The sequence below is a fragment of the Epinephelus fuscoguttatus genome, linkage group LG12 (genome assembly GCF_011397635.1).
Source record: "Epinephelus fuscoguttatus linkage group LG12, E.fuscoguttatus.final_Chr_v1".
Classification (NCBI taxonomy): Eukaryota; Metazoa; Chordata; class Actinopteri; order Perciformes; family Serranidae; genus Epinephelus; species Epinephelus fuscoguttatus.
In genome coordinates, this window is record NC_064763.1 from 13,067,036 (window position 1) to 13,093,447 (window position 26,412).

Here is a 26,412-nt window from a genome sequence, read left to right on the forward strand (position 1 = left end):
CGTTTAGTTGGACGATCATTTATTTTTCAACAGGACAATGACCCCAAACACACCTCCAGGCTGTGTAAGGGCTATTTGACCAAGAAGGAGAGTGATGGAGTGCTGCGGCAGATGACCTGGCCTCCACAGTCACCGGACCTGAACCCAGTCGAGATGGTTTGGGGTGAGCTGGACCGCAGAGTGAAGGCAAAGGGGCCAACAAGTGCTAAACACCTCTGGGAACTCCTTCAAGACTGTTGGAAAACCATTTCAGGTGACTACCTCTTGAAGCTCATGGAGAGAATGCCAAGAGTGTGCAAAGCAGTAATCAGAGCAAAGGGTGGCTATTTTGAAGAAACTAGAATATAAAACATGTTTTCAGTTATTTCACCGTTTTTTGTTAAGTACATAACTCCACATGTGTTCATTCATAGTTTTGATGCCTTCAGTGAGAATCTACAATGTAAATAGTCATGAAAATAAAGAAAACGCATTGAATGAGAAGGTGTGTCCAAACTTTTGGCCTGTACTGTATATATATATATATATATAGGCTATACAAGACACAGTAAAAGGACAGACAGATACAAAAATAGCAAATATTTGCATATTCTACTGTTCTACTGTCAGCGCAGGTGGAGCGCAGCTGGTGTAAGCCGAAGTTTGGCTGACGGGCGGACAGTGCACACACGTCACCAAAACTTCACAGGCAGGTTTCCAGAATATCAGGCACATTAACGATGCAATAAATAGCCACAAAACCACTATTCAATGCAACTATCCGCAGTCAGCACATAAATGTATCTCTATATCGACTGTCCCGTCACATCTGATGTCAGATCAAAGGGGATTGGCGCTGTTTGGCACGCGTAATGGAAACCCAACCTGATTTGATTAACACAGCTGCAAACTAGTGAGTTCACATCCCTCTCAGCCAACCACAAACAGCCACAGCATCAGATAGGGAGTATATATTCAGCATCTGTCATCTTAGAAAAGTCAAAAGAAAAGAAACAGAGTGAGACTGCGAGAGAGAAAGAGAGAGCGCGTGCACACGAGAGAAACGCAACATTGATTTACAATTGTGGTGACTTCCTCCCAGGCTACCTTTGCATCATCAACCCGTGGAGGTCTGCTCGCAGTTCCGTATATTCAGACACTGCGAGCTTGGACCTCCCGGACCAAAACATCAGTTTCCTCCTGGGAGAAGTTTGGCTGTCTGACACTGCTGCTCTCTTCCGCCATGGCAAATTGAGTAAACTCTCATCACGCCTTCGCGAGGGGCTCATTTGATTGGTGTGATGTGTGTAAAACCCACTCCACGCCTTCTCTTCTCCCTTTTTCCGACTTGTGCAGGTAGGAGGGATGGCCTGGCCACACCCAGTTGGCGAAGTGCAGGTGCACTGTGCCTCCGCCGCGCACCCTCTGTGAAACTAGAGCCCTAAATGTCTTTGAATATCTTTATTATCATTTAAAAACGAAAATTAAAATGACCGGTAAAAATAGATTATGACCGGATTTTTATGACCCTGTTGGTCAAAATGACCGGCGACAAAAAAGTCCAGCGCAACGTCTGGTCTCATGTGTGATGAAGAATGGATGAGGAGAGTCACGTTTTTGAGGTGGAGAAATATCCCAATCAGAACGACCCGTGATCCCGTCATTAAAAAGACAATGAGGGGCTGTCCACACCTGAGCACTTGATGCGTGGCAAAGGTGTCTTTTCAGCTTTATGAACGCACTGAGGATTGAACAGAATAAAACATTTAGTTTGTGATCCAAGGTGAAGCTGACATCATAAGCCGATTCTGTCACTGAGGAGGGAGCTCACTGTTTCCAAAATTTTACCGAAGACTGGCAAGATCTTGGTGGTCAAGGATAAGAGTCTATTATGTACACAGAGAAGAAGATGGGCGCGCAAATACAAAACCGGACTGGCACCACCAGCTATCTGAGCGCACACACACACACACACACACACACACACACACACACACACACACACACACACACGGAAACAGGACAAATTCAAGTGATGCTCAACCCCGACAGCTGTTCTGATGGTGAGTCACACTGTTCATTTATTTTACTGATGCTTCATGATGCAGAAAATCCAACTCCCTGGGAACAGGTCTTTAAACTATATGTGGTCTTACTGGCTCAAAAAGCATCGGCAGTTGGTTTTTAACTGTGTCCGTGGTTTTTTTGTATCTCGTCAAAACTTCCAAACTCTGTTGTATCAAGACTTAAGTTAGTCTGGAGATTAGTTTTATACTCAGCGCTCCTCGTAAACAAACATCCCAGTGACGTCACCAATAGGTTGTTGAAAGATACTGGTGAAAATGTGAAATATTTATCAACAACAATTTCATTTTGGTTTTTTTTTCATGAAAATTAATGAAACGCTGAGATATAGGCCAACTGTTAATGTATCTTACACCCCTTAAAATCAAGAAGGACTCATGACCCCCAGTGAAGCTTTGGAGACCCCTTGTAGGGGTTGGGACCCCAAGGTTTGGAACCAGTGGTCTAAGCTCTGGATAGTGGCTACCACTCAGTTGTGGAAGAGATCAGCTGACATAAGTTTCCTTCACTGGGTGTCTGGCTCAGCATTATGGGAAGAGAGAGAAGCTCACACTCCATATGAAGAGCAAAATAAGAGCTGCTGCACCCTGAAGTCAACGGGAATGAGGTGTGGTGGTTTGAACATCTGATAATGATGTCTCCCAAAGGCTCGTTCGGATATTTGGGGTTAAAATGGGAGCAGACCCATGGGCTTACCCATGGGTCTGGGAGCAGACCCATGGGCTTACCCACAATACACCACAAGGATTACACATCAGATCTGGTAGGAGAAGGTCGAGGGATTCCCTGGAATGAGCCGGAGAATGTGCCGAAAACAAATCCTCTGTGGAGCACACCAGTGCTTCCATTTATATCATGGATGACCTTTAGGCCTTACCACCGCGGCGGAGACGGTTAGTGAGTGCTTCCACTGACCTGTGTGTGAGCGTAGGTGACGTTTGAGTGCAGTATGGCTGGGGAAAGTCCGGTTGCATTCACTGCAAATGTAGCTGCGAACGCCGGCGTGGACTTCCATGTGCTGCTGCAGTGCTGTCTGGGTCTGGAAACGCTTCCCACAAAGCAGGCAAAAGATGGCCATGTCGGAGCCTGCGGAGGAAAAGACACAACAGGGGGGTTAGTGGGGAGAGCTGTGAGGAAGGATTTCCATTCATTTGCCAATGATTTAGTACAAGTTGGGTCTTATTTTTAAAGTTTGCAACTCTTTTAGTGATGTCTTGACCTCAGCTGTAACAAAAATGAGAGTTTGGCTGTAAAAAAAAAAGCCTCGTCATTGTTGAACTAGCCAGGTGTGTCACCATCCCCCACAGCACTTCATAGTAGAGCCACAACCAATGCCAGCTTTGCTCAAACAAATCACACTTAAAGCTTGGCACACACATAACAATTTAGACACAGGATACGCAACAACTCAGGTGCGATGTCGTGGGCTCAGTTTACTAACTGTGCCTTCAGAGGCTCACATGAAGCCTACTGTATTTATAGGATTAAAGGTGCACACAGTACTCGTGTTTCAGGGTGGGTGTGTAGAAGATAAAGATCTCCTATGCAATACTTCAATCGAATCTTGACTCCAGCGAGCACTGTGCATTTTTCTCCAGCAGAGATAAAGAGCGCACAGTTGCAAGCACCCAAACACATAAAATCACAAACACAGGAACAGACACACACAGTTGCACGCTCCCTTGAACACACTCCCTTCACACTTTTTCAATTACCAGGCTGGGGAAAACTCTGGGGAAGGACTGAGTGTTTGGAGCTCAGTTTCTATTTCATCAGTCAATAACACATCTTTGGGGCAAAGCTGACACTAATTTAAAAATCTATGAAGAGCAGCCCGCCTCATGTTCATAACCACTGGAGGAGGAGGAGGGCCCACGACAGCCTCCACGCCAGATCAATCACTGTCTCGGCTGCTCTACACGCTAAAGAACAGGGATGGAGGGAAGATGCACCGCTGGAGGATGATGATAGGAGGAAGGGGAGAGAAGAGCTGCTGGATTGCAGGTAAAGATAAGAGATTTCAGTTTCGGGTGATGTACAAACCAAGTGGGAGAAAAACTATCTAATTTTGGTGCAAGTAGGGGAGAGAAATAAATATTGACAAACCTTCCCTTTCTGACTTAAGCTCTGTCTCGATGTTTCATTTTCTCTTGTACAGGAGAGAGAGCAGCTGTGTCTGCAGCACTGTAGAATTTCCATTAGGTCCTTGTTGAACACTCATGACTAAAAGCCTGAGGTACTAATATGTCCGCTGCACAGGTGAGGAAGATTCCCAAAATGTTGGTAACCCCTTGACCTTACCTCTTGGGTCACAATCAGGACAGACGTGCCACTTTTAATAAAGATATATTAATTTCTATTGGGAACTTTGCCATTAAATTTGCAGAACAGGGGTGTCCTGATTCACCGGCTGAAGATCAGTGTTGGCTGATGTTTGCCTTGTTGGCAAATAAAATGACATTTACTGTGTGCAGCTGCCATGTTTTTTTTCTTGCGTGGGCTAAAAAGCTGGGTTTGAAACTAATGGCAAAAAAATTGGGACAATTAATTTTATTTTCAGTGGCTGGAACTAACTGCTGACGGAGGTTGCACAGAGTGCCCCAGGAATGAGTCTTAAAACCCAGAAATGAGTTAAAATGTTAGCACTACAGGTTCCCTCATCTCAAAATCAATGGGTATTTTTGGATGGGTTTTTGGTTCGATGCCTGAAATAAGGTCGGTGGTTAACACAAGCTTAAGAGACTTTCATGTTTTGTTCTATGATATAAAATACATCAGTATATACGTTAAAAACATCAGCTTTTTATTTCTAGCAATTACATTTAGGCCCCAAAAACCATAAAAGTGGTGTTTATTTGTGAAGATTATCTTGGAGTGCCATAAACGTTTGTTTGCCACAGAGCAAACAAAATCCCATTCGTTTTCTGATGAGAGAACCAGGGCATCCTGGAGCACCCTACTGAGTTACACTGGAATACATTCAAGCACTATTACGTAAAGTCTCAAACTGTGTCTCAAATTGCGTACTTCTGTACTTACACTTACTATTTTGAGTGCACAAGTGTGTTCACACTGAGAAATATAGAAAATGCAGTGTGCTATGAGTACCTAGATGGTGCACTCAAAACAGTCAAAAAGTTGAGTGTGGAACTGTGGACTCTTCTCGCACTCAATGGTCGCCATCTTGGCTACGTAGCAGAAGGATAGGGACCGCTTTTCAAACTGGAAATGCCGGCCGAGGACTGTGCAACCGTGAATGTCGCCGCATTGTACAAATATGCATGTTTTTTGCACTAAGCACCACTAACGATAACGATAACACAAATGCTAATGCTAGTTTGCTAACTAGCTAATTTGCGGTCGTCATTTCCGGTGAGTGCACAACGGCCGTGTTTGGTTTGAGACAACACTGCCCTGTCGAAATTTCACTCACTACGCCAGTGAGTACATAGTGCATACAGTATACTACATAGAAGTATACTAACGGAAGTATGTGATTTGAGACACATTTTCAGTCTCTGTCTCCCACCCTTCTTCTCTTGAGCTATTTCTCCCTTACGCACCTTTTGAATTTTATTTTTTTCCACAAAGTCAGTCTGCATTCTTTCTTTCTTGGAACCTTGAGTAAGCAGTAGCTCACTCAGCTCTAGTAGCGTTTAGAGACAATTCCTAAAGTGCAGGGGTGGACTTAACCATTTTGCACCTTGAGGGGGCGAGAGGGGTGTCCGAGAGCTTCCACTGTTTATACAAAGTTCAATCTTTCAACCAATTTATTCAGCCAATTTCAATTTAGTTATGCCATTAATTACTTAGAAATAAAAATTGCAAACAAAACCAAACTTTCATTCCAGGCTTTTCGAGGGCGCCCCTCCCATTGGGGCCCTGGGCACTCACTCCTACTTTCCCCCCTGACTATGATGCTCCTGTCTCCAGCTCCACTCTCAGGACAAACCTCACATATTTTTGGGTATCGCTACTGATATATCACACAAAATATTATCAGTGAACATGCTTGTTAATTAGTTTCAAACTTGAGTCTTCAAAATCTTCACTCCTCTTTTCCCTTTGATCTTCTTTAAAGTAGATTCTGAAGATATGGTTTCAGTAGGTGGCACTCTTTATCTTTCAGCCATGGTAGATGCCACTGCTCATGCAAACTACCAAGGTCTTCCTGTTTTCTTCCATGTGAACTTGGAATGTATAAAATGTTAAACCTTTCAGTAGATTGCATAAATGCAAATTAGTACACGCATGCAATGAGTGCTATGCTAGTTTTCTCCTGTGTTGTATTCTCCTTGCTGGTCTCTTCTACTCCTCTCTGCTTTTATCAATGAAGAGGCTATTGAATGGGGTCGATTGCTGCTGGAATCCCTCTAGGACTCCAGGTACTTAAGTGGCTTTGATTGACAGGCATGCTTTCTATTCACTTCCCTCTCCACCTCGCTCCCTTTCTCTTTGTTTATCGTGTATCTTAGGTTTGGCTCTGTCAGTGGACCTTCATAAGCAGAGAACTCCTTCCTCCAGGTCGCTTCGGACCAAATAATTCACGGTCACACTAAAGACGTAAAGTAACACGCCATTATTGCTGTTGTTTGGAGAGGTACAGAATAAAAATGGCCGGAGCGGTCTAGAGGCGAAAGATAAAGTGAAGGATGAGGGGAGGAGGGGAGGAGAGAGACTTAGGTCAAAGATGGAGAATTAGAGGAAAAAAGGGTTTGGAATGTAAAAGGTTATCAGACCTCTGACCTCAGGTCCAGGCTGAGGCGTGGACTTGGTGGAAATATAACACCCAGATACTGACACACACACACACACACACACACACGTGCACACACACGCACGTACAGAGAAAAACATAGCTGGAGAACAAAGAGCAGAAACACCACATGAAAAAGACTTTTACTTTGAAGTCGGGGCAGTTACAGTGGCGAGTCACATTAAGTTGAATGCCGTACGATACGTGTCAGCAAGAACTGTATGTGTCAACTTTAAAAGAAGTCCGACAGTCGGTGTTTTCAAAGAAATATGAGACAGCTCAGAGAATAACACAGAGAGCAAACAGTCAATGTGACACACAGACACACAGACAAAACTGTACTGGTAAAGAACAAAAGTGGTAAGTAGAAGCTACAGGGTTCCTTCAAATTGTCCATTTTAAAACTCCACAGTTTTCCAGACTTCTGTAGATTTTTCAGACCATATCTGACATCTGAGAACAAATATCTAGATGTTTATTATGTAAATAAATGGTTTTAAAGTTCTTAACTTTGTCATATTTGCTGAAACTCTCATTATATTATGAAAGAACAACATTAGACAGATATTCTGTGAAAAAAATCATGCCCTTCCTCCTCTTCCTATCGCATCTATTGGCCTTTGCTAGAATTAGACCGCGGCGTGGCAACAACAACCAATCAGGGTCGATGAGTCTCTAATGCAGTGCTGGCTGCCTGCTCCAAACACCATGAAAAACACTCTGCTTGTATGATCAAATTATTTTTAGAAATTCTGAATTTTAGAAAACAGAATCGGGGCAGTTGTCTAGAAACACAAATATTTTTCCATACACTCTCTTCTTCTGTCCATACTTATCCAGACCTGGAAATTGCTAGAACCAAACTTTTCCATACTGCGTAGGAACGATGAAACTGGAAACTTACGGACACATTTTAATATGCTGCTTTTAAGTACAGCAAACCTAAATATACAAAATAATGACAACATATATATGATCCCAGGAGCTTTGAGGAGCTGCTATTTATTGCATCGCTACCATTCAGAAAGCCCTGTTCAGTACCAAAACATAAAGCTACATATCCTGATATAAGGAGGACAGAATAAGCTGTATGGCTGGAGAGGTCTTGCAGCTGTTTTGCTCTGCCCTGTGCATAATGAACAGAAGAAAAAAGTCTAACAACAACCAAAGCATATCCAGATTTGGATGGGATATATGATATTTTTGACTTGGTTTAAAACTGTCCCCTGAGCCAGCAAGTCTATTATTTAAAGGCATGGTGATTCATATTTTTGTGGCGTCGTAGCAAAAAGAACAAAGGTTTTTGTAGTGACATTAGGAACAGTTAAAAAAAACAGCTGTGGGGGATTTCAGGATTCGTAGAGGGACATAAGATGATAGGGAATCTATGATATAAGAGGGGGCAACGCCATTAGGAGCCTTAAAAACCAATAGAGGGATTTTAAAATCAATTCTATAAGATACTGGAAGCCAGTGTAGGTTACGTAAAACAGGAGTTATATGGTCTCTCTTTTTAGTTTTTGTGAAAACCCTGGCAGCAGCAGCGTTCTGAATGGTCTGTAATTTTGCAGTGGCAATTTTAGGGTGCCCAAGGTATAGAGTGTTCCAATAATCAAGACAACTGGAAACAAAAGCATGAACAAGTTTTTCAGCATCTTGCAGGCTCAATAGAGGTCATACCTTAGCTATAGTGTGGTTATAGTTATTTAAGTGTGGGAGTGGCCTATTTGAATCCCTTTTGTTTGAGGCCATGCAGCAAGGTGAGTGTGTTTGCTGATCCTGTAAGTTTATTTTGCTCCTTTAACTTTAGCTTATATTGTAGTTATGCTATGTAGCATGTGAAATAGAGTATGGTGAATGTGCTAGGAAAGGTAGTATCAGCCCTGCTTCTACCTAGAGCTCGCATGTACGGAGCCTGGGTTTGGTTGAAGGTGGCAGTGCTGTTTGGGCTGAGAAAGCCATGTGTAAGTAAGGTAAAGGAGGTTATTGGGTTGGTGCAGGGAGGGGAGCAGTGAGACCTGGCATTAGGGGAGTGTCTCTGGGACGCTGGAGATCACTGTCTAGCCTCCTGGAGATGTCGTGGGACCAACTAGACGAAACACTGGTGAAAGGAGGTTCCCACCTGATGATCCCAAAGACATGCTAGTTATCACTGCTCATTGGTTTGTAGTTAAGCCTTGCCATATTAGCTTATCATAGGGCTTAGGTTTTTCACTGAGTGTTGATCCTTTCTCTAGAGCACAAACTTCTTGTGTTTATTTGAACTACAACTCAGTCTCATTCATCACTTAAAGTACTGTATGCTTTCTGTCTTCAGAAAGGGTCTGATGTTGACTATACCTTGGACCACTTCAAGGACTTGAATAAGAAAAACGATGCATTGAAACATATCCCTCTGTTAATGAACGAGGCTGCGCACAGGTATAGCAGCAACATACCAAACTTACTGCTCACATGAAGCCGAGGATGCTTCATGCAAGCGTGCCTGAAAGCATGAGACATGTGAGAAACAAGACCTGTACGTGTGAATTTGGATTTTCCAGCACCTGCAACTGCCAAAGATGGTGGTAGGTAGTAAATGCAAATCCAGGCTTCGAAACATCCTTTCATAAAACTGTGGGCGTCATCCCAGATGTTGCAGGCTTTTCAACAGTCAATGTGGGAGAGCTTCTTGCTACTCGCTATCAATCCCTCGTCTCACAAACTGCAAGCTGCAGTTTGTAGTAAAGTGTAGTGTGAACTCTGATTAGTGCTAGACAAAATTAAGTGGTACAAAGTATACAGTCAGTACTGGGAATAATGTGTGTGTGTTGGAGGAAAGTGAGTAAAGGTGTTGTCGGCTGCTGATAGATGAAGAGAGCAGTGGAGAGATAAAAAAGGAAGGAAAGGTGGGAGAAAAGTAGTTGACCCAGGAGGTCCATTACAGTGTAAAATTGAGTCAGCCCAAAGTGACACCTGAAAGAAGGAGCTGGAGGAGCCGGAGTGGTGGGGGGTTCTTAGTCTCAGTCCTGTTTGGCTGTTTTGGAATAATTTACCTCCTCTAACCAGCCTCTCTCTCCTTCTCCCACCATCTATTTATAAGGGCTTGGGCAGCTTGTGGTTGATTGTGTGTGTGGCCGCGGCAGTGCCGGCAGTATCTTAATGGGCCTGGAGTGGCAGGGCTGCTGTTATTTAAGTGGGGGACGGACAGAGGCCGGTAATGGAGAGGAATACTCCCCGATGGGAGGTGACAGTGGCCGGATGGGCACAGAGCAGAGAAATGGGGCAGAGGCCGACCATCAAGGTAGGCACTTTTACTGATTCTGATGTGCAGCGGGGCAACCAAGCACCCGCCCAGCTCTAAGGAAAGGTCTGAGGAAGTCTTAAAGGATCAGAATAAATGGCCTCAAAACAAAGACTGTCTAAAAAATAATGGATGTAGCCACCACAGCGTCACCCAATGGTTCAACACATTCTCACTCCGACCTCATCACATATCGACATTTGGTCATGGACTTTCCACGTCGAGATATTAAGTGCAAGGTACCCTGGGTGTGTTGGTTGTTGATGTTCTGGGACGCCATGTCAAGTTCTGCCTGTTACATGCATTGTCTATTGTCAACATACACCTCTGTTTTCACAGGAAATGTACAGTTTGCATACAGTCTCTTCCAAAAGTATGTCAACACAACACCGCAAATTGATGTTTTTTTCCTTTAACAACAAAAGCATGTGCTTGGGTTTAGGAAAGAAGAGCAGAGTTTGGATTTACAATATTCCGGGTGAACACCGGCCTCCTCTTGCCCACCCTACTTGGACTTCCACCCCCTGAACTTCATTGTTGTTCTGCCATGTTTCCCCCGATGCTGCTTGGCGGTATTAAACGATAACAGCAACCAGCAACGTATCATGCTGATGTAAATGGACGGCTTTTTCATCTGTGTCTGACGAAGTCAATGACAAAGTGCCAGTTTTCGACACCTTCTGAGTGAGACCAGGTTGATTGGTCTGTGGACTCCCTTTCTCACTCCAGAAGTTACCATAATAGGACAAAAAATGGAGCTGTGGAGGAGTGAGAGGTGGATCTGACTCTCCTTTTACACTGCCTGTTCAAGGTGGGAATATCCCGCCAGTATGCCATCTCACCACTCTGTATATGAGGTATGATTGCGGAATAGGGGACAGAGTGGTCTCAGTGGTAGCAGTTAGCGGTTAACTCAAAAAAGAAGAACAGCGGCCGAAAATGTCCACAAACTGGGAAAACAATGAAGTCCAGGAGCTGCTTAGTCAAAGTGAAAAATTCTCTGATTCTAACTGCTTGAATCTGAATATTTTATGGTTTCTTTACTCCTCTATGATAGCAAACTGAGTGTATTTGGGTTGTGGACAAACCAAGACATCTAAGGACATCATGTTGGGCTTTGGAAAATTCTCTGACATTTTAGAGACCAAACAACTAATCCATTAATCATAAAAATAATCGACAGATTAATCAGCAATGAAAATGATTTGTTGCAGTCCTGGTCTAAATAGGTCATTTTTCTCCCTTTACTGAGTCTTGATAATTTAGAGAATCAGAACTCCATTACGAGGATATTAAAGCATGAAGAGAAGTGATTAAAGTTGACTAAATTAGGATTCACTAAAAATCGGTGAAAAAAGGTGAGCAGTAAAACCAAAACATCCCTTAGAGACCTAAAGGTGACGCCACTCATGGAATCTACGTGCCTGTTTTTCTACAGTCTCTCCATCTTACTTTCAGAAAAGTCTAAAACCTTAGCTAAACCTCTAACAAGCTCCTCGTTGTGCATCTGAAAACCAACATTTCTCATCCTGTGAACAAACACACAGAATGACTCAGTGTTTTCTGCATACAGCGTGATCTTAGGAGCTTAACAGGAAGCTTTAATGTTTGACCTAAACAACTGAAAGACACGTCTTAGTCCTTCCAATCCTGCCTGAAATCCATCCTGAAAGGCTTGTGTTTCTTGGACTGTAGTTGAGACAGTTAAATGCGTCCTGACTGTGGCCTGCAATGCAGCGTGCTGAACGGAGGACCTGCCAGAGTTAATGAGGCAGAGAGCAGCGGGACCTCAGCACAAGGTGTTCAATCACAGGCCATTACCACAGCCCCCAACCTCTGTTACTGCGAGCTCTTGTCAATAGCAATCTATAATAAGCTATAGTTTATCTATAGAGAGGGTGACTAAATGTAGGCTGCTGCATCCTAAAACGCCCTCATTAATTGTAGGTGTCTCCGTTCGATCTCAGTTGGAGGCCCGATAACAGAAACACGATCCTAAAGTTGCCACAACATGATTTATGACGGCTTTGTGAGTTGCTGCCTTCAAGTGCTGCTTATGAACTTATGAGAGTTTTATCTCTCATAAACGTGATTGAGCATGAGCGTTCATTCCTGACCTGTGAACAGTGACTTACCAAAAAAAATCATAACTCAAGGTCCACTTACAAGCTTTCACCATGTGGCTGAAAGCTCCTGGGAAAAATACTGAGGAGTTAAAGTGATTTAAGAATTTTTTTTGTCAATAGAAATGATTTATCTCATGTGCAGGTGACTTCTCTAATGGCAGAATGGTCCCAGTAATTGATGAATCTTTTTTCTTCTTCCAGCTTTGGAGTTTTCATTTAAAGGAACAGTGTATAAGATTTAGGGGGGATTTAGGGGGATTTAGTGGCATCTAAAGGCCCAGACACATCAAACTAACTTCAGAGAACTAGCAGTGACGAAGGCTCCCTGCTGCGTCACCTGACGTCAACGTGTCTCAGCCAAAAAGTTGCACATGAATACACTGCAGAGACTACAGCCAACCAGTATGGGTGTTCTGAGCCTGCATGAGAAGAAGTAAGTCTTTAGGACAGCAGATTGTAGTCAAAAAGACCGTCTTGATGCTAGTTAGTCAGTTAACAAATTAACAACACAATCCAGCGTTAAATAAACAGAGCATAATTACTGCGTGCCAGTGTGCAGCAACACAAACCATCAGGAAACATTTCTGCTAAAGAGTTCAATGGCTAAAGAAAAATAATCTGACCTTATCGAACAAGTTTTGGTTTCACTCCTTCTTAACTTTAGCTCTTTGTTTACTTTCCTCACTTCTGTTTTTTTTCTCATGCACTGAGCTGAACTACCAGTCAGAGTGATTTCATTCATCCATGGACTGTGCTGTTGCTGATGCCGATTCACCATGCAGAATCAGCCAGAAAAAGGAAGACAACAAGGGGAAACAGTGCGAAACACACTTCAATGACTAGGGCAACAGACGCTCAATGACGGCCCAACATAGACAGATGGCTGACCATCGGCTTGGTGTGTCAGGGCCTTAAGGTTGACGACTACAGATTGCAACCATGGACGAGGACCTGCTCCCTATGTAGATATAAACAGCTTGTTTTAAGGCAATAGAAACACAACAATCAGGTGATTATACACTAAAGAAAACATACATATTATATCATATTCAATTTCTGCCAATATATCCCCCTAAATCCTACACACTGGACCATGTAGAGGCTGTAGTTCATAATGCATCACTAAAAAATATGCATCATACATGAAGTATTTTGTAGTATTATTTTCTTTTATGAAAAGATGCACTGCATGCAGCACAGAGTAAAAATACCTCAAAGGGAATTAGACCAATTTGTTCCCTTCTCGCCTCGAACTATTCCTGCTTTACACCAGCAAACACAGGCTTCAACCACCAGTCACAACAACATCCATCCAGCCAGGTGCTCCGCTGAATTCTCAGCTTTGCTAGCTGCCACCATCAAACTGCCAGTCACCACAAACACCAGTCACAACAGTCGTGCCTGTGTCGGCAGAGGAAGGTGTGAGAAACGAAGGCTGAGGTGATGTTCCCGCTGCTCTTTAGCTCCGTCTAGACTACAAGTGTTTGTTGTCGCTCTCGTCTGCAATCAGGCTTCATCACACATCAGGTCACGGCCGCTCTGAAAAGGTCAGCAAGCACCTTTTTACCTACGCCTCCGTGGGGTGTCATCGGAGAAAGGGATCTTGTCGTGAGCTAACAAATAAATGCCTTCTGTAATTTACTCTCGTATGGATCGGAAAAGGTCCCTGTTGAAATGTTAGGGTACGTCTCAGGACTTCACGCCGTAGTCATCATTTCTGGCGTACGGCTGGCCAGCAGGGCCCCCTGTGGGTAACTGATGCTGCCTGTGACACAGTCTAGTCACCATAAAGTTTAATCTTAAATCCCACAACTACCACCATCTTACACACAAATAGATATTCCCCTCTGTCCTGACAAACAAAAACTATTCCTACAAGTCAAACATGAACATCCCCCTGACCTTTAGCTACAAAATGTCACTCAAATTAACACATACTAACCAGGGGAAGACTCAAAATAACCACAAAGAGACCGAAAAGGCCACAAAGATTAAAAGGAACCGCAACGAGTCACAGAATAACCACAAAAAAGGGCAAAACAATCACAAAGAGACACAAAACCTAAGGCTACAAAGAAATGCGAAGGAACTACAAAAACAGGCAAAACAACCACAAAGAGACAAAAAATGACTATCAATAGACACAAAAGCTCTACAATGAGACGCAAAACGACAGTGAAGAGAGACTAAACAACCACAAGGAGACACAAAATGACTACAGGGGGACACGAAACAACCACAAAGAGACACAAAACGACTGCAAAGAGACGCAAAAAAGGCCACAAAGAGATGCAGAGGAACTGCAAAGAGACACGAAATAACTACAAAAACAAAAGAACCATGATGAGACATGAGACAACTACAAAGAGACACAAAAAGGCCACAAAGAGACACAAAGGAACTGCAAAAGATACAAAATAACTATGAAAATGGGCAAAACTACAAAGAGGTGCAAAACAACTACAAAGAGACACAAAATGACAATAAAGAGAGACAAAGCAACCATAAGGAAACACAAAATGACTGCAAAGAGACACAAAATAACTACAAAAACAGGCAAAACAACCACAAAGAGACACAAAATGATAAAAAGAGTCAAAATTATCTCAAAGAGACACAACATCACTTCAATAACACACAAAATCAGAGACACAATATGACCACAAAGAGAAGCAAAACCACTACAGCAGCCTGTGAGTCTTGCTCTATGTAGGAGAGGTGGTGGGGCCCTTTGTATATCTGTGCCCAGGGGCCCATTGTCTCATAATCTGCCCTTGCATTGAATACAGTAATGTGGCCATGGCGAGCTAAGGGCAAATTAAAGAGGATAATCAGGATTCAAGAGGTTCAGGATGTTTAATGAATCTTTCCAGATGGTCATAGTCTAAGAATCAGTGATCGGGCTGGTGATCATGATCCTGGCAGTTTCAGACGGAGCTCTGGGATTTGTTTTGAATAATGTCTCCTCTGGAGTACACTAAAAATACAGTGTGCTGTCATGGGAACCAACGTCTCTGATTGATTGGTAGAAAATGAAAATTACTAAGTTCTGCTGTGTTTTGAGACTAATTTCTGCTAATTTCTTGATTTCCACAGCGTCGACGATTTCCTCATTACAACGATCAAAATAGATCAACATTCCCAAACTCTTAGCCTTCCACACATACTGTTAACTATTTTAGAAGTTTCATTTAACTCTAAGCAACTCGTGTACATCTTCATTAACTGTGCTGTAAAGCTACCACATGGTGTTAACAGGAGTGTGAGGACTGCCAACACAGATGCAGAAATGAGGAAATAAGCATACTGTTAAAGCAGTTTACATAACACACATTGCATCCAAATTACATCACTCCACACAACCTGGGCAAATCATCTTCTGTTTGCCACATGCAAACTGTAGCTAATGGTTTTAAACTTGGCAAGTAAACAATCTTGGTTTAAGTTAGGGATCAAGTTAGGATTAACTTTCATGACTATTTCAGGCCCTGATGTCTCTTCTATGCCCTGAAATTTCCATGCCAAGAGCTGTCGATTTGTCATGTGAACTTGGAGATTTCAGTGTTTAACCAGTTGCTATTGAAGATATTTCTTGTTTACCTTCTCTTACAGTTTTGGAACAGCACCACACCATTTTCCCACTTTTGGAGCACAGAGCACACATTTGCAAATTTAAGAAATCATGCTTGATTCATGACTTTTCAGGAAGGCAGGAGAGAGCACATAGATTCAGAGTAGTATTTATCACCTGTGAGCTCATGTTCACCATTTCATTCAGAGTATCCTGTTATCCAACTGTGCACAGCGCTCACTTACATCCTCTTTTTTTCAGCTCACATTTACAGTCTGGTTCCTCTTATGTGCTTCTAAACACATACACATAACTGCAGAAACATAAACACAGCAACCACGACGTGCTCTGTACATATGTTTGTGTATAGGGTATGTGAAAGAGAATAAGATGCAATGCTTGTGCTACTGCTAATTGATTTAAAACACCTCCACAGAACTATTTATTGATCAAACAGGAGGAGGGAGGAGTGGCTGTTAAAAAGAGGCCTTAGTAAAAGAGAGAGAACTGCATCTGCATGCAGGGGGAAAACAACTTGACTGAGGCAACGATGCATCAAATCTTTACTTATAGTCATGCATATGCTTAATATGACCCAAATTATAGGTTATCAAAATGTTTTAGAGAGCTGAATTTATGACTTTCTTTAAGGCTTATGCATAAAATCTTTTATTTAACACAATAAAAATCTTGAATTACTGCGCGCTTGTGTGCCTCTGTGAACCAGTCAAGTTTCAGTTCATATCCATGTCTGTCCAGACTCATGTAGCCATGACAGTACACAATGTTTCAAATATAGATGTTGCTGCAATTAATTTGCAAATTCTAAAAACTGGATGCTTCACACACGTGTTTAACATGGCAGCACAGAAGACTGGTACAATCACTACAGTTTCAAGGTGGACACCCAAAATTAATGTAATCAGTTCAGTATCCGACCAAATGTCTCCCCTTTTGTTTCTAAATCATGATAACAACGGTCAGAAAAGTGTTTTTGCGGAACATTATGATGTCACAGTGAAGCTGATCTTTCACTTTTTAGATTTAAAATGTTCTCATTTTATCCTGGTGGACATTTCTGTGATTTTTTTCCATAACAAGCATATTAATTCTTGAGTTATGGCCAAAAATATGTTTTGTAGGGTCACAGTGACCTTGACCTCTGACTAGCAAATTCTAATCAGTTCATCCTTGAGTCAAAGTGGACGTTTGTGCAAAATTTGAGGATAGTCCTTCAAGATGTTCCTGAGATATGGTGTTCACGAGAATGAGATGGGCACAAGGTTGCAGTGACCTTGACTGTTGACCACCAAAATTGAATCAGTTCAACCTTGAGTCCAAGTGGACGTTTGTGCCAAATTTGAGGAAATTCCATTGAGGCATTTCTGAGATATCTTGTTCACAAAAATGGGACAGACACAAGGTCACAGTGACTTTCACCTTTGACCATCAAAATCTAATCAGTTCAACCTTAAGACCAAGTGTACGTTTGTGCCAAATATGAAGAAACTCCCTCAAGGGGTTCTTGAGATATCTTGTCCACGAGAATGGGACAGACACAAGGTCACAATGACTTTGATCTCTGACCATCAAAATCTAATCAGTTCAACCTTAATTCCAAGTGTACATTTGTGCCAAATTTGAGGAAAGTCCCTCAAGGCATTCCGGAGGTATCATGTTCACAAGAACGAGATGGATGCAAGGTCACAGCAACTTTGACCTTTTGGCCACAAAGTCCAGTCAGTTTAGCTTTGAGTGCAAGTGGACATTTGTGCCAAATGTAAGGGAAATTCCCTCAAGGCATTCCTGAGATATCATTTTCATGAGAATAAGATCATCTTTGACATTTGACCACCAAAATCTAATCAGTTCAACTTTGAGTCGAAGTGAACGTTTGTGCCAAATTTGAGGAAAGACAGACAACCCCAAAACATCATGGAGGCGTATGAAACTAAACAGAAGAGAGGACGCTGTCATTCCTTTTTTTTTTTTTTTTTTTTTTTTAAAGATTATTTTTTTGGGCCTTTTGCCTTTATTATACAGGACAGTGTCAAATGGGGAGACAGAGAGAGTGGGGGGGGGGGACATGTAGCAAAGGGTCGCAAGCCGGAGTTGAACTCGCGACCGCTGCAGCGAGGCATCACCTCTATACATGGGGCGCCGGCACTATCCACTACGCTACCAACGCCCCATACAACGCTGTCATTTCTGATTGGAAATATCCGATGACGTCATTGATGGACAACAAAACACACTGAAAATGAACAATGACATTTACTGAGGTAAGGCTGCAAGATAAATCTGAAGGGTCAAGAGATTATCAACAAAACTGTATCTAACGTTACCTTATTCTTTACACATTACTCAGAAAGAACATCACTTATAGATGTATTATACCTGAACTATACAAGCTACACAGACAAACTATATCTATGGAGGTCACAGGGAGACAGCTTTTGTCATGGGAGGGTTATTCAGTGTATAAGTAGTTAATAACATCATGTATTATAGAAGTAACTCTGATTCATCCAGGGTCATGGTAAGGTATTTTCGATGGCTTCAGGGGTCTTAACCGTTTGCATGCAGGCATGTGAGGATGCTCCAGGATGTATAAAGGTTAAGATACTGTTAGATCAAGACCTTGTACATGTTAGAGTCCATGTGAAATACACTGCCTGAAGCTGAATCAATGTTGTGTTACTACAAGTTCTTTGGTATGTCTTTGTCCATTTATATGCTATAGGAGCTTCTTGGATATTTTCAAGCAACATCAGCTGAAGCGCATCTATTTTATTATATTCTTCATCAAAATGAAGATTGATCAAGAGTTTTTTCCAGCTTTGTTTAAAGGATCAAAAGTCAAAAAAGGTTGAGAAGCACTGCTTTAAACCAAATATTAAAGGAGTCAGAGACATTTGAAATACTGTCTGTAAATACGAATAATAACACACCATCAACATTAGTATTCAGAGTGGATTTTTTAGTATTAGTAAATAATATGGAACTGGGACACACTGTACTATATTTGTGTAAGTTCAATTAAACACAACAAAACAAGTCACTGAATGTCTTACACTGAGAAATATCCAGACAAAATGACATTAGCACACTGATTACGATCAATCCAGCAGTGACTTCTGAGCTTTGCTGAGTGAGGATCAGCTCAAAGGGGCCAATAACTCTTCACATTATTCATGCAGGGGAAAAAAAAAACAAAACAAGAAATCAAAGAAAAGGCAATCGCTACTGTAAGAAAATACAGCAGCACGCCTTCAACACACCCTGCCCTGCTGTGTCTTGTTTTGTTTCGTCCCTGCCTCCCGGTTCCATCGGGCAGTGATAATTCACGTCGGGCCCGCTGCAGCGCTGACATTGTAAGATGAACTGCTCCCAGCTAGATTAATGCCACCAGATGCCAGGCGAGATGCCATATTAATTACCCAGAGATAATGTCAGCACAACCATATGGCAGCTCAACTGGCCATTTAGTTGACAGGGAGAGGTCTTTATAGCAGTGCAAATTTCCTCATCTGCACAACATCACAGCCGCGCCATATTCTCTGCCTGCTGTAGCAACTGGGGCACTTCACTGCTATTCTCATATTATTACTTAAATTATTATAGCGTTAGCTCAGAATGCTATGATGGAGGAGAGAGAAATAAATTATATGGAAGACTTAGCGGTAATTTTTTTCCAGTAGATATGAAAAATGAAGTTTTAATCTAGAGATCACAAGAATCCTATTAACAAAGATTGTCTATGTAGCCAAAGCTCGATATATAGTGGCCGATTCTTTTTTCGTCGGAGCTCCATTGTTGTCCAAAAACTATTGGACATGTAGTTTATTTTGAGTCAATCCCACATGCACCTTTCCGCTGCCGTAAACACTCACCAGAGCATCAAATATGTATTAATCTGCAGCTGGAAATAGTCTCTGACAATTGTACTATTTACTCCAGCCAGGGTGATGTTTGCTGAAAACGACAGTGCCCATCCATTTCAGGAAATTGCCGAGGCTTTTTCAACAATGAAACTATATATTTGTGACCCATTTTTAAAGAATTACGTCTTCAGTCGCAGCAAACAGGCTCAGGGCTGAGAGCCTCAGACAGGGTAGGGAAGTCAGAGAGTACTGAGAGACGGACTAACATATTAATGGGGTTTGTTGAGGACGAGAAAAATATAGCTGTAAAAACACACCAACTAAAATGCACTAATTTCTTTAAGGTAACCACACAGGACGTGCATGTATAACAGAAATCTGTATTCCTATAATGTTGCTCCTGAAAGGTTTTCAGAAACACACATCCACCTTCAGCTACTTTAAAGAAATCTCAAAGCCTCCCCCTGCACGACTGCAGTAGATATAAATTCTGAAATGTCAGTAGAATTTATTTACCAGCATGTGTTTGTTTTTTCCTCACCGCCATGCTGACTGTAAAGATCATAAACGACGCGAGCTGGGAATTAATGTCAACGTGAGAAACAGTGGCGGAGCCCTTTATCATGATTTACAATCGCACCGCCGGCCCCTTCTCGTCGTGGACTTGCGGATCATTTACAAAGACGGACCACGCTTGCCATCCAATCCAACCCGCCCTCCCGCCACCATCACCCCCGACATCCCCTCCTCACCCAGCACCACCACCGCCAGAGCACCCACCTACCCCACCCTCCAATCCCCACAAATCCGATTTAATCAGACAACTTGTGCAGTGTGGCTCGGAGTAAGAAAAAGGATAATTAGTAAACAGAGGAGCTACTCGCCAGGCTTCATTGGCATTCGCACCGGGTTACTGTGTCGCATTTAAAATGCAGTCTGATGAAGTCTACAGAATCAAACCATTTGTTACTCCTATTGAGGAGGCTTCGGGCTACTGGCAATTAAATTGGAATTAGCGCTGGGGAATGAGATACGGCAGATTCATACCAAGGAGAGGAGGGAGGGAGGGAAAAGGAAACAGAGAGAGTTCTCTGTCTGGACCTGGCTCGGCTCGACAGTGGGTCAAATCTGGAAGTGATTTGGTTTCCTTTACTTTTGTTTATTTCCTACACGACTCCAGAAGTCATTTTTATAACCAAAATCCCTCCACCCAGCCCCCAAGTGTCGAGCTCTCCAAACTGATACACCTCTAAAAAAGCAGACACAAAAGTGACAAACAAAGTGATGCTTTATGAAGAGAAACAAATCAAATCGGTGGCTCTCGGTGTCCGTAATATACGAGAGCATTCACTGGGTGATGAGTATAAATATAGCAAACATATGACTGCACTTAAACTGAGTCTTTGAGGAAGAGAGGGAAGAAACAAAGAGATGCCATTTGCTCTGCCACAGCTGACTGGGCACAGTGGAGCTCAGCATGGAGAGAGTGCTGGTCCACTGGCAGAGGGAGGAAGAGAAAGGAAGAAGGGATAGATGGATGGATGGAGGGAGGAGGAGGAGGATGAGGAGGAAGGGGGGGGGGGGGTGGAGATAAATGAAGTGGAAATGAGAGGGAACAGCTCCTGTGCTACAGCTGGCCTCCCTAACTCTCAGCCAGCCTGGCCGTGACAACTGGCTCGCTCTTTCTCTGCCGGTCGGGGAGAGGCCCCGTTTCAACAGGAGGGGCCCGGCCTGGGCTGTACAACTGTTAGAGGGCCAGTAGGGGCCAGTAAGGTGGGGGTGGCTTCAAAATTTGCATGTAGCAAAATATAAGTTGTAAGAAAGCCGGCTAAAATCATCGGAACGTGCGAAGCTGCATTATGTAGCATCAAAGGATCATTGAGGTTGGCCCCTACGCTTAGATTTTGGGAGTGCGGGTGGGGGTGGGGTGGGGTGGGGGGGGGCACAGGGGACACATCCCCTTCAATATTTAAAACATAAAAGTGGCTGTGGAGTTTTATTTGGATGGAATTTGAGACATTTCCACCATAAATTGGTGCAGAAAAATTCACCAGAAGGCAGCAAATGCAATGTTTGGCGGTTAAAACTTCCTGTGGGAGGATCCCAAAACTCTCCATTCTACATGTGCCCCCCCTTAACATTAAAACAAAACCAATGCCCTTGGGTTGACCTTTATTGGGAGTAAGGTCAGCTATATATTTTGGCCTGTGCTGCATCATTTTTGAGCTTTATTTGTCTCTTTTTTTGTCCCCAACTTTATGTAAGTAAAATGCAAAATCCTTAAAGTGCTCTGTATTATGCATTAACACAACATTGCATAACATGAAATGAGTGTATGTATATGAAAGTAGATGTAGTTGCAAGTACTGTGTATGCTTTTTAATGTCTATACAGAGTGATACATATTCTCAGTTCTACATGACAATATTTACTGTGTGCACCGATGTCACCCAGACTAATACCTGTACATCTGATAACGGTGGCTAATAGAGCATCACTGGCTCAGTGCTAAATTAAAATTTAATTTTCATTGCGACCTTTGTGAAATTACAAAAAGCCAAACGAAACGTGCTCCTAGAGGGAAAAAATAGTAAGCGAGATGATCATTATCATAGTAAAGTGTGTGTCTGCTCGTGACCACATAAATGCACATACGCACTCAAATGCTTCATTCTCAAGGTTAAATACAAAGATGTTGTTCAAGCGAAGTCCATTACTGCAGGAAACCAATGAAAATAAATGACAGCATTCAGTGGGAGGTTCGAGTATCCCACCGAGAAATTTGCGCAGCTCGGTCATTTGTATACCCAGTTTTCTCCACATAAAATGCTCAATTGTGTGTTTACAGATGAAGCACCACATTTGAGTGCAGTCCTATTTTTCTCTTTAACAGGAAATGGAGACATTTTCACTCTAAATATATCAGTGAATCTGTCGGCTGACGTAAATCCCTGTCACCGAGATTAATGATCTTGAACACGGAAAAAAAAAAAAAAAAAAAAAAATCCTCTCAGATCTTATTCTGAGGAACTGATTCACTGGGTGCAACAATAAAAGCTTTGCAAAACCTGCAAGGAGCTTCATACAAATGTAAACTGTGTAAATTAACAAAAGGATTTCAGCTTTGACAGCTAACCACTGAGAGGAGAAAACGACTTTAGAAAAAAAAACCTGTAGAAAAAACCTCAAGTCTGACAAAGGTTTCCTTTCGAGCTGAAGACGTATAAGACAACATGAAAAGGAAGACAAAGCAGGAAGTGTCTCAGACCGATTCAAAACGTGCCAAAAATGTCACCTCACATCTGTAAAAGTTAATTACTAGAAGTCCACTTTCTATGATGCCAGAGTGCAGATTAGGGAACTCACGGTGTTTTAACACCTGCGTCATTTCCTTCCTCTCTGATCACCGTCTCCTCCCGCACAGCCTCACAGAAACCCTCCAAAATCTCCTCCACTATTTTGTTTCCTCAAACATCTCAGAAAGAGCCCGTCTGCATTTCCACCCGGCCTCACATATATAATTTAAAAGTAAGAAAGAGGCATAGCTGGTTTATTTCAAACATCGTCTTTAACCAGTTATCCACACATGAAATATTTACCCACTCTCGACAAATAAAATACAGACAGGAATACAGTTTGACAAAGCAAAAAGATACAGATGGGAAAGTTTTAAAATCAAATATAGGTAGAAAAAAATGCTGCTTCCTATGATGTTTAAAATGGAAACAGAGAATATAGAATACATCTTACAGCACTGCCTCCTATTAATTACATTTGTATACAATTATTTAAAACATTAAAACATAATGCTTATGTTTTCTATTAACAAATCTTGCAATATGTTATTAACTTGCAGTGACAACAGCACCTTTTTAAATTAACATTTTAGTAACTTTTTTTTAACTAACATGTTATTTTATTGACATTTAACTAGAATTACAATCTATTTCTAACCTTAATCAAAGTACTTTGTTGCCCAAACCAAAGACAGGAGTTTGGTTGTGAGCTGGTGTAAAAGTCCTGCCCTGCGTACACCCACCACCCTCCCCACCCACCTCCTTCTGACGCCTATGTCGCACATGAATGTAGTGTTTCCTTACCTGAAAGAAACATTGTCTCTGAACATAATGCAGGCAGCGATTACGTTACCAGGACAACATAATTCAGAAACCAGACAGACGTAATTTCTAGGACAGTGGTTCTCAAATGGTGTGCTACATTATTACTGCAATATTCAACTTGGACTAGTTATGAATTAATTTATACCTGACTGTATCAGTATGTTGTGCCAACAATTTCCTAATAAAGAGGCAAACTCTACCTTAAAAAATGTAATTTAATTTAATTAAAAAACCTTCTCCGGGAACCTATTTGACGCCGTTTGTACAAGGAAATTATAAGTGTGACACATCACATATCTTACATCATTTCCTTCTTTAAATAGATGTGTTATTGGTGCTTTGATGTAATTTTTAAAAGTTTAAAATTAATTATTGAATCATTTTGTTAATAATATTTCACAAGTAATAGTTGGTTGTCAATTCTTATTTGACATTAGTCAATAAAACAAACATTTATGTCGTGATTAGAGTGATAACACATGCCACCTTGAAATTTTTGCTCGCCCTTTAGCGTGTCATGGGCACAAAATGCTTGAAAACCACTGTTCTAGTAGACTGGGTTGCCTGCTGAGTTGACGGACCCTTTGTGCCACTAAATGAGATTTTATCAAATAAAATATTTTACTACTTACAACAGAAGATGACTTATATGTGTTTCTATTGAAAAGATTGACAAATTTTATATTGCCGATTCAAGTTATCAAAGATCTGAAATATATTCAGAAAGCAGCAGCTTTGACTTCTTATAATTCTGTTCAGTTATTCTGCCATTAACGAGAAAAAGACAAACTTCCTCTGGTCATTTGTTATAATACAGGCATATTAATTTAAAGGACCTGCTTCACTTTAATGTCAGACAGTGATTTCCAACAGGAAAATGAGGACTTTATATTGCTCCCCTCAAAGCCAGACTCCATTGAGAAATACATTAATTTAACACTGCTGAACACAGGAGCTGCTGGTCTACTGCTGCCTCGAGCAAATATTTTGTTTGTGTTATTGCGTGACTTTGGTGTTTACGAGCATTAGTTTCGATTTACAAAATTTACATTATTAACTAACTGATCAAAGCAGCAGTAGACCAGCAGCTCCTGTGTTCAGCGTGCTAAAATTGCTGTTTTTGTCAATGGAGACTGGTGGATTTGAAGAAAGCATAGACAGGGAACAAAAGTTGGAACGGACTGTCGGGTGGAAAGGTAAAGGGGTGAAATGACTCTGGATATAGCATACACATAAACTGATACTGATTATTTTAGGTGTCTAAAATATAGTTTGGTGCGGCCAACATCCACAGCAGTATGTTGTTTAGCGTCTATGTCTTCTGTGCCTGTGTCCAGCCTGCTTCTCCAAACTGGGGCTTTACTGTGTGTTATACACCGACTAAGGAAAAATATCGGACACAGGGCTGGTGGTGGGGTACGGGATGTGGGGGGTGATCCATTTCTGCCCGGAAAGGCTTGTGTCAGCCCCTGTCTCCTATTTTTCATTCCCTCTTGAACCAGAGTTCATTCCTGCACTTCTACTAATGGGCTATTGTTGCAGTTGGTGCGTGTTGTCTCAGAGTATTTGTTCATTTGTGTCCCTTTTTGTTTACCGTAAACATACAGCTCAGTTAAAACTCCATAATCTTAAGTCATAAAAGGACACTTTCTACTTAAAGTAAGGGGAGTGTGGGTCAGACAGACCGGGAGTGACTTACCCAGCTCCACCCAAACCCTGTCAACCTCCCGTCACCCCCCCACCTTTACCCCCTGTTCTGCAGTGGAATTTCAAATCTTTCCTCGCCTTCCCAGGATTTATTCTTCTCACTGGCCATCTGGACAGTGGGGGCAGACAATGCAAAAGGAAAAGGGGGCTGGGGGGACGGGGTTGCAAACCCACATTAGTCACAGGCTCTTAGGTCCTTCGGCCCATACACACACATAAACACGCACTCGCACACACACAAAACAGGTTGAAGCCAAATGACCCCAGCTCCCCCTCACTTTTTTCCCCTCACTGTGGCTGCTGACATCGTCTTTCCTGCTGGACAAAAGGCTTTTAGCACCTCTCTCTACTGTCCTAACCACAACACACACACACACTCAGCACCCTGCATCCCTTCTGACACAGACACGCTGGACAGGATAGGGTGTTTGTTTTGTTTTCTCAGACGGTTGGGGAAGGAGGGAAGCGAGGAGGAGGGAGGGGTGGGAGAAAAAAGAAGCAAGGATGAGGGGTGTTGGGAGACGGAGGCTATCTGATGTGTGTAACTTTAAAAAGAGGAGCAAATCATACGTGAATGCTCAAGGGAAAGCATAGCCAAATCGCTCCTGAATGATAAAGGTATTAGGTACAATGGGGATGGCATGCTTCTCCGCCGGCTTAATGTAGTTAACGTGGGGCTTTTGTTGGGAGCAGCAGAGGATGAGTACAGGGGTGGAGGTCTGAGAGAAAAGTCACATTGCACTACAAGAATCCATTGTTGGGGAGGTTCGCATTTAACACACATACAGGAGGTTCTTCCTCCAGAAGAAGCGCTGTGAGAATAAGAGCAGATGAAGGCCGCGCCCTTCTCATTGCCAAACAGCCGCCAACGTGCCACAAGGAAGCGGCGGGTCATGACAT

General features: G+C 42.3%; 1 protein-coding gene across 3 annotated transcripts in view; it reads right to left on the reverse strand.

The window, feature by feature from the left end:
- The window catches only part of zbtb16a (zinc finger and BTB domain containing 16a), a 218,597-nt gene that overhangs the window by 30,295 nt on the left and 161,890 nt on the right, over window positions 1–26,412 (reverse strand). For all 3 annotated transcript variants that reach the window (XM_049593061.1, XM_049593059.1, XM_049593060.1), the window contains exon 5: window positions 2,980–3,150. In XM_049593061.1, coding sequence (XP_049449018.1) covers window positions 2,980–3,150 — 171 coding nt within the window. The remainder of the gene's footprint in view (window positions 1–2,979; window positions 3,151–26,412) is intronic.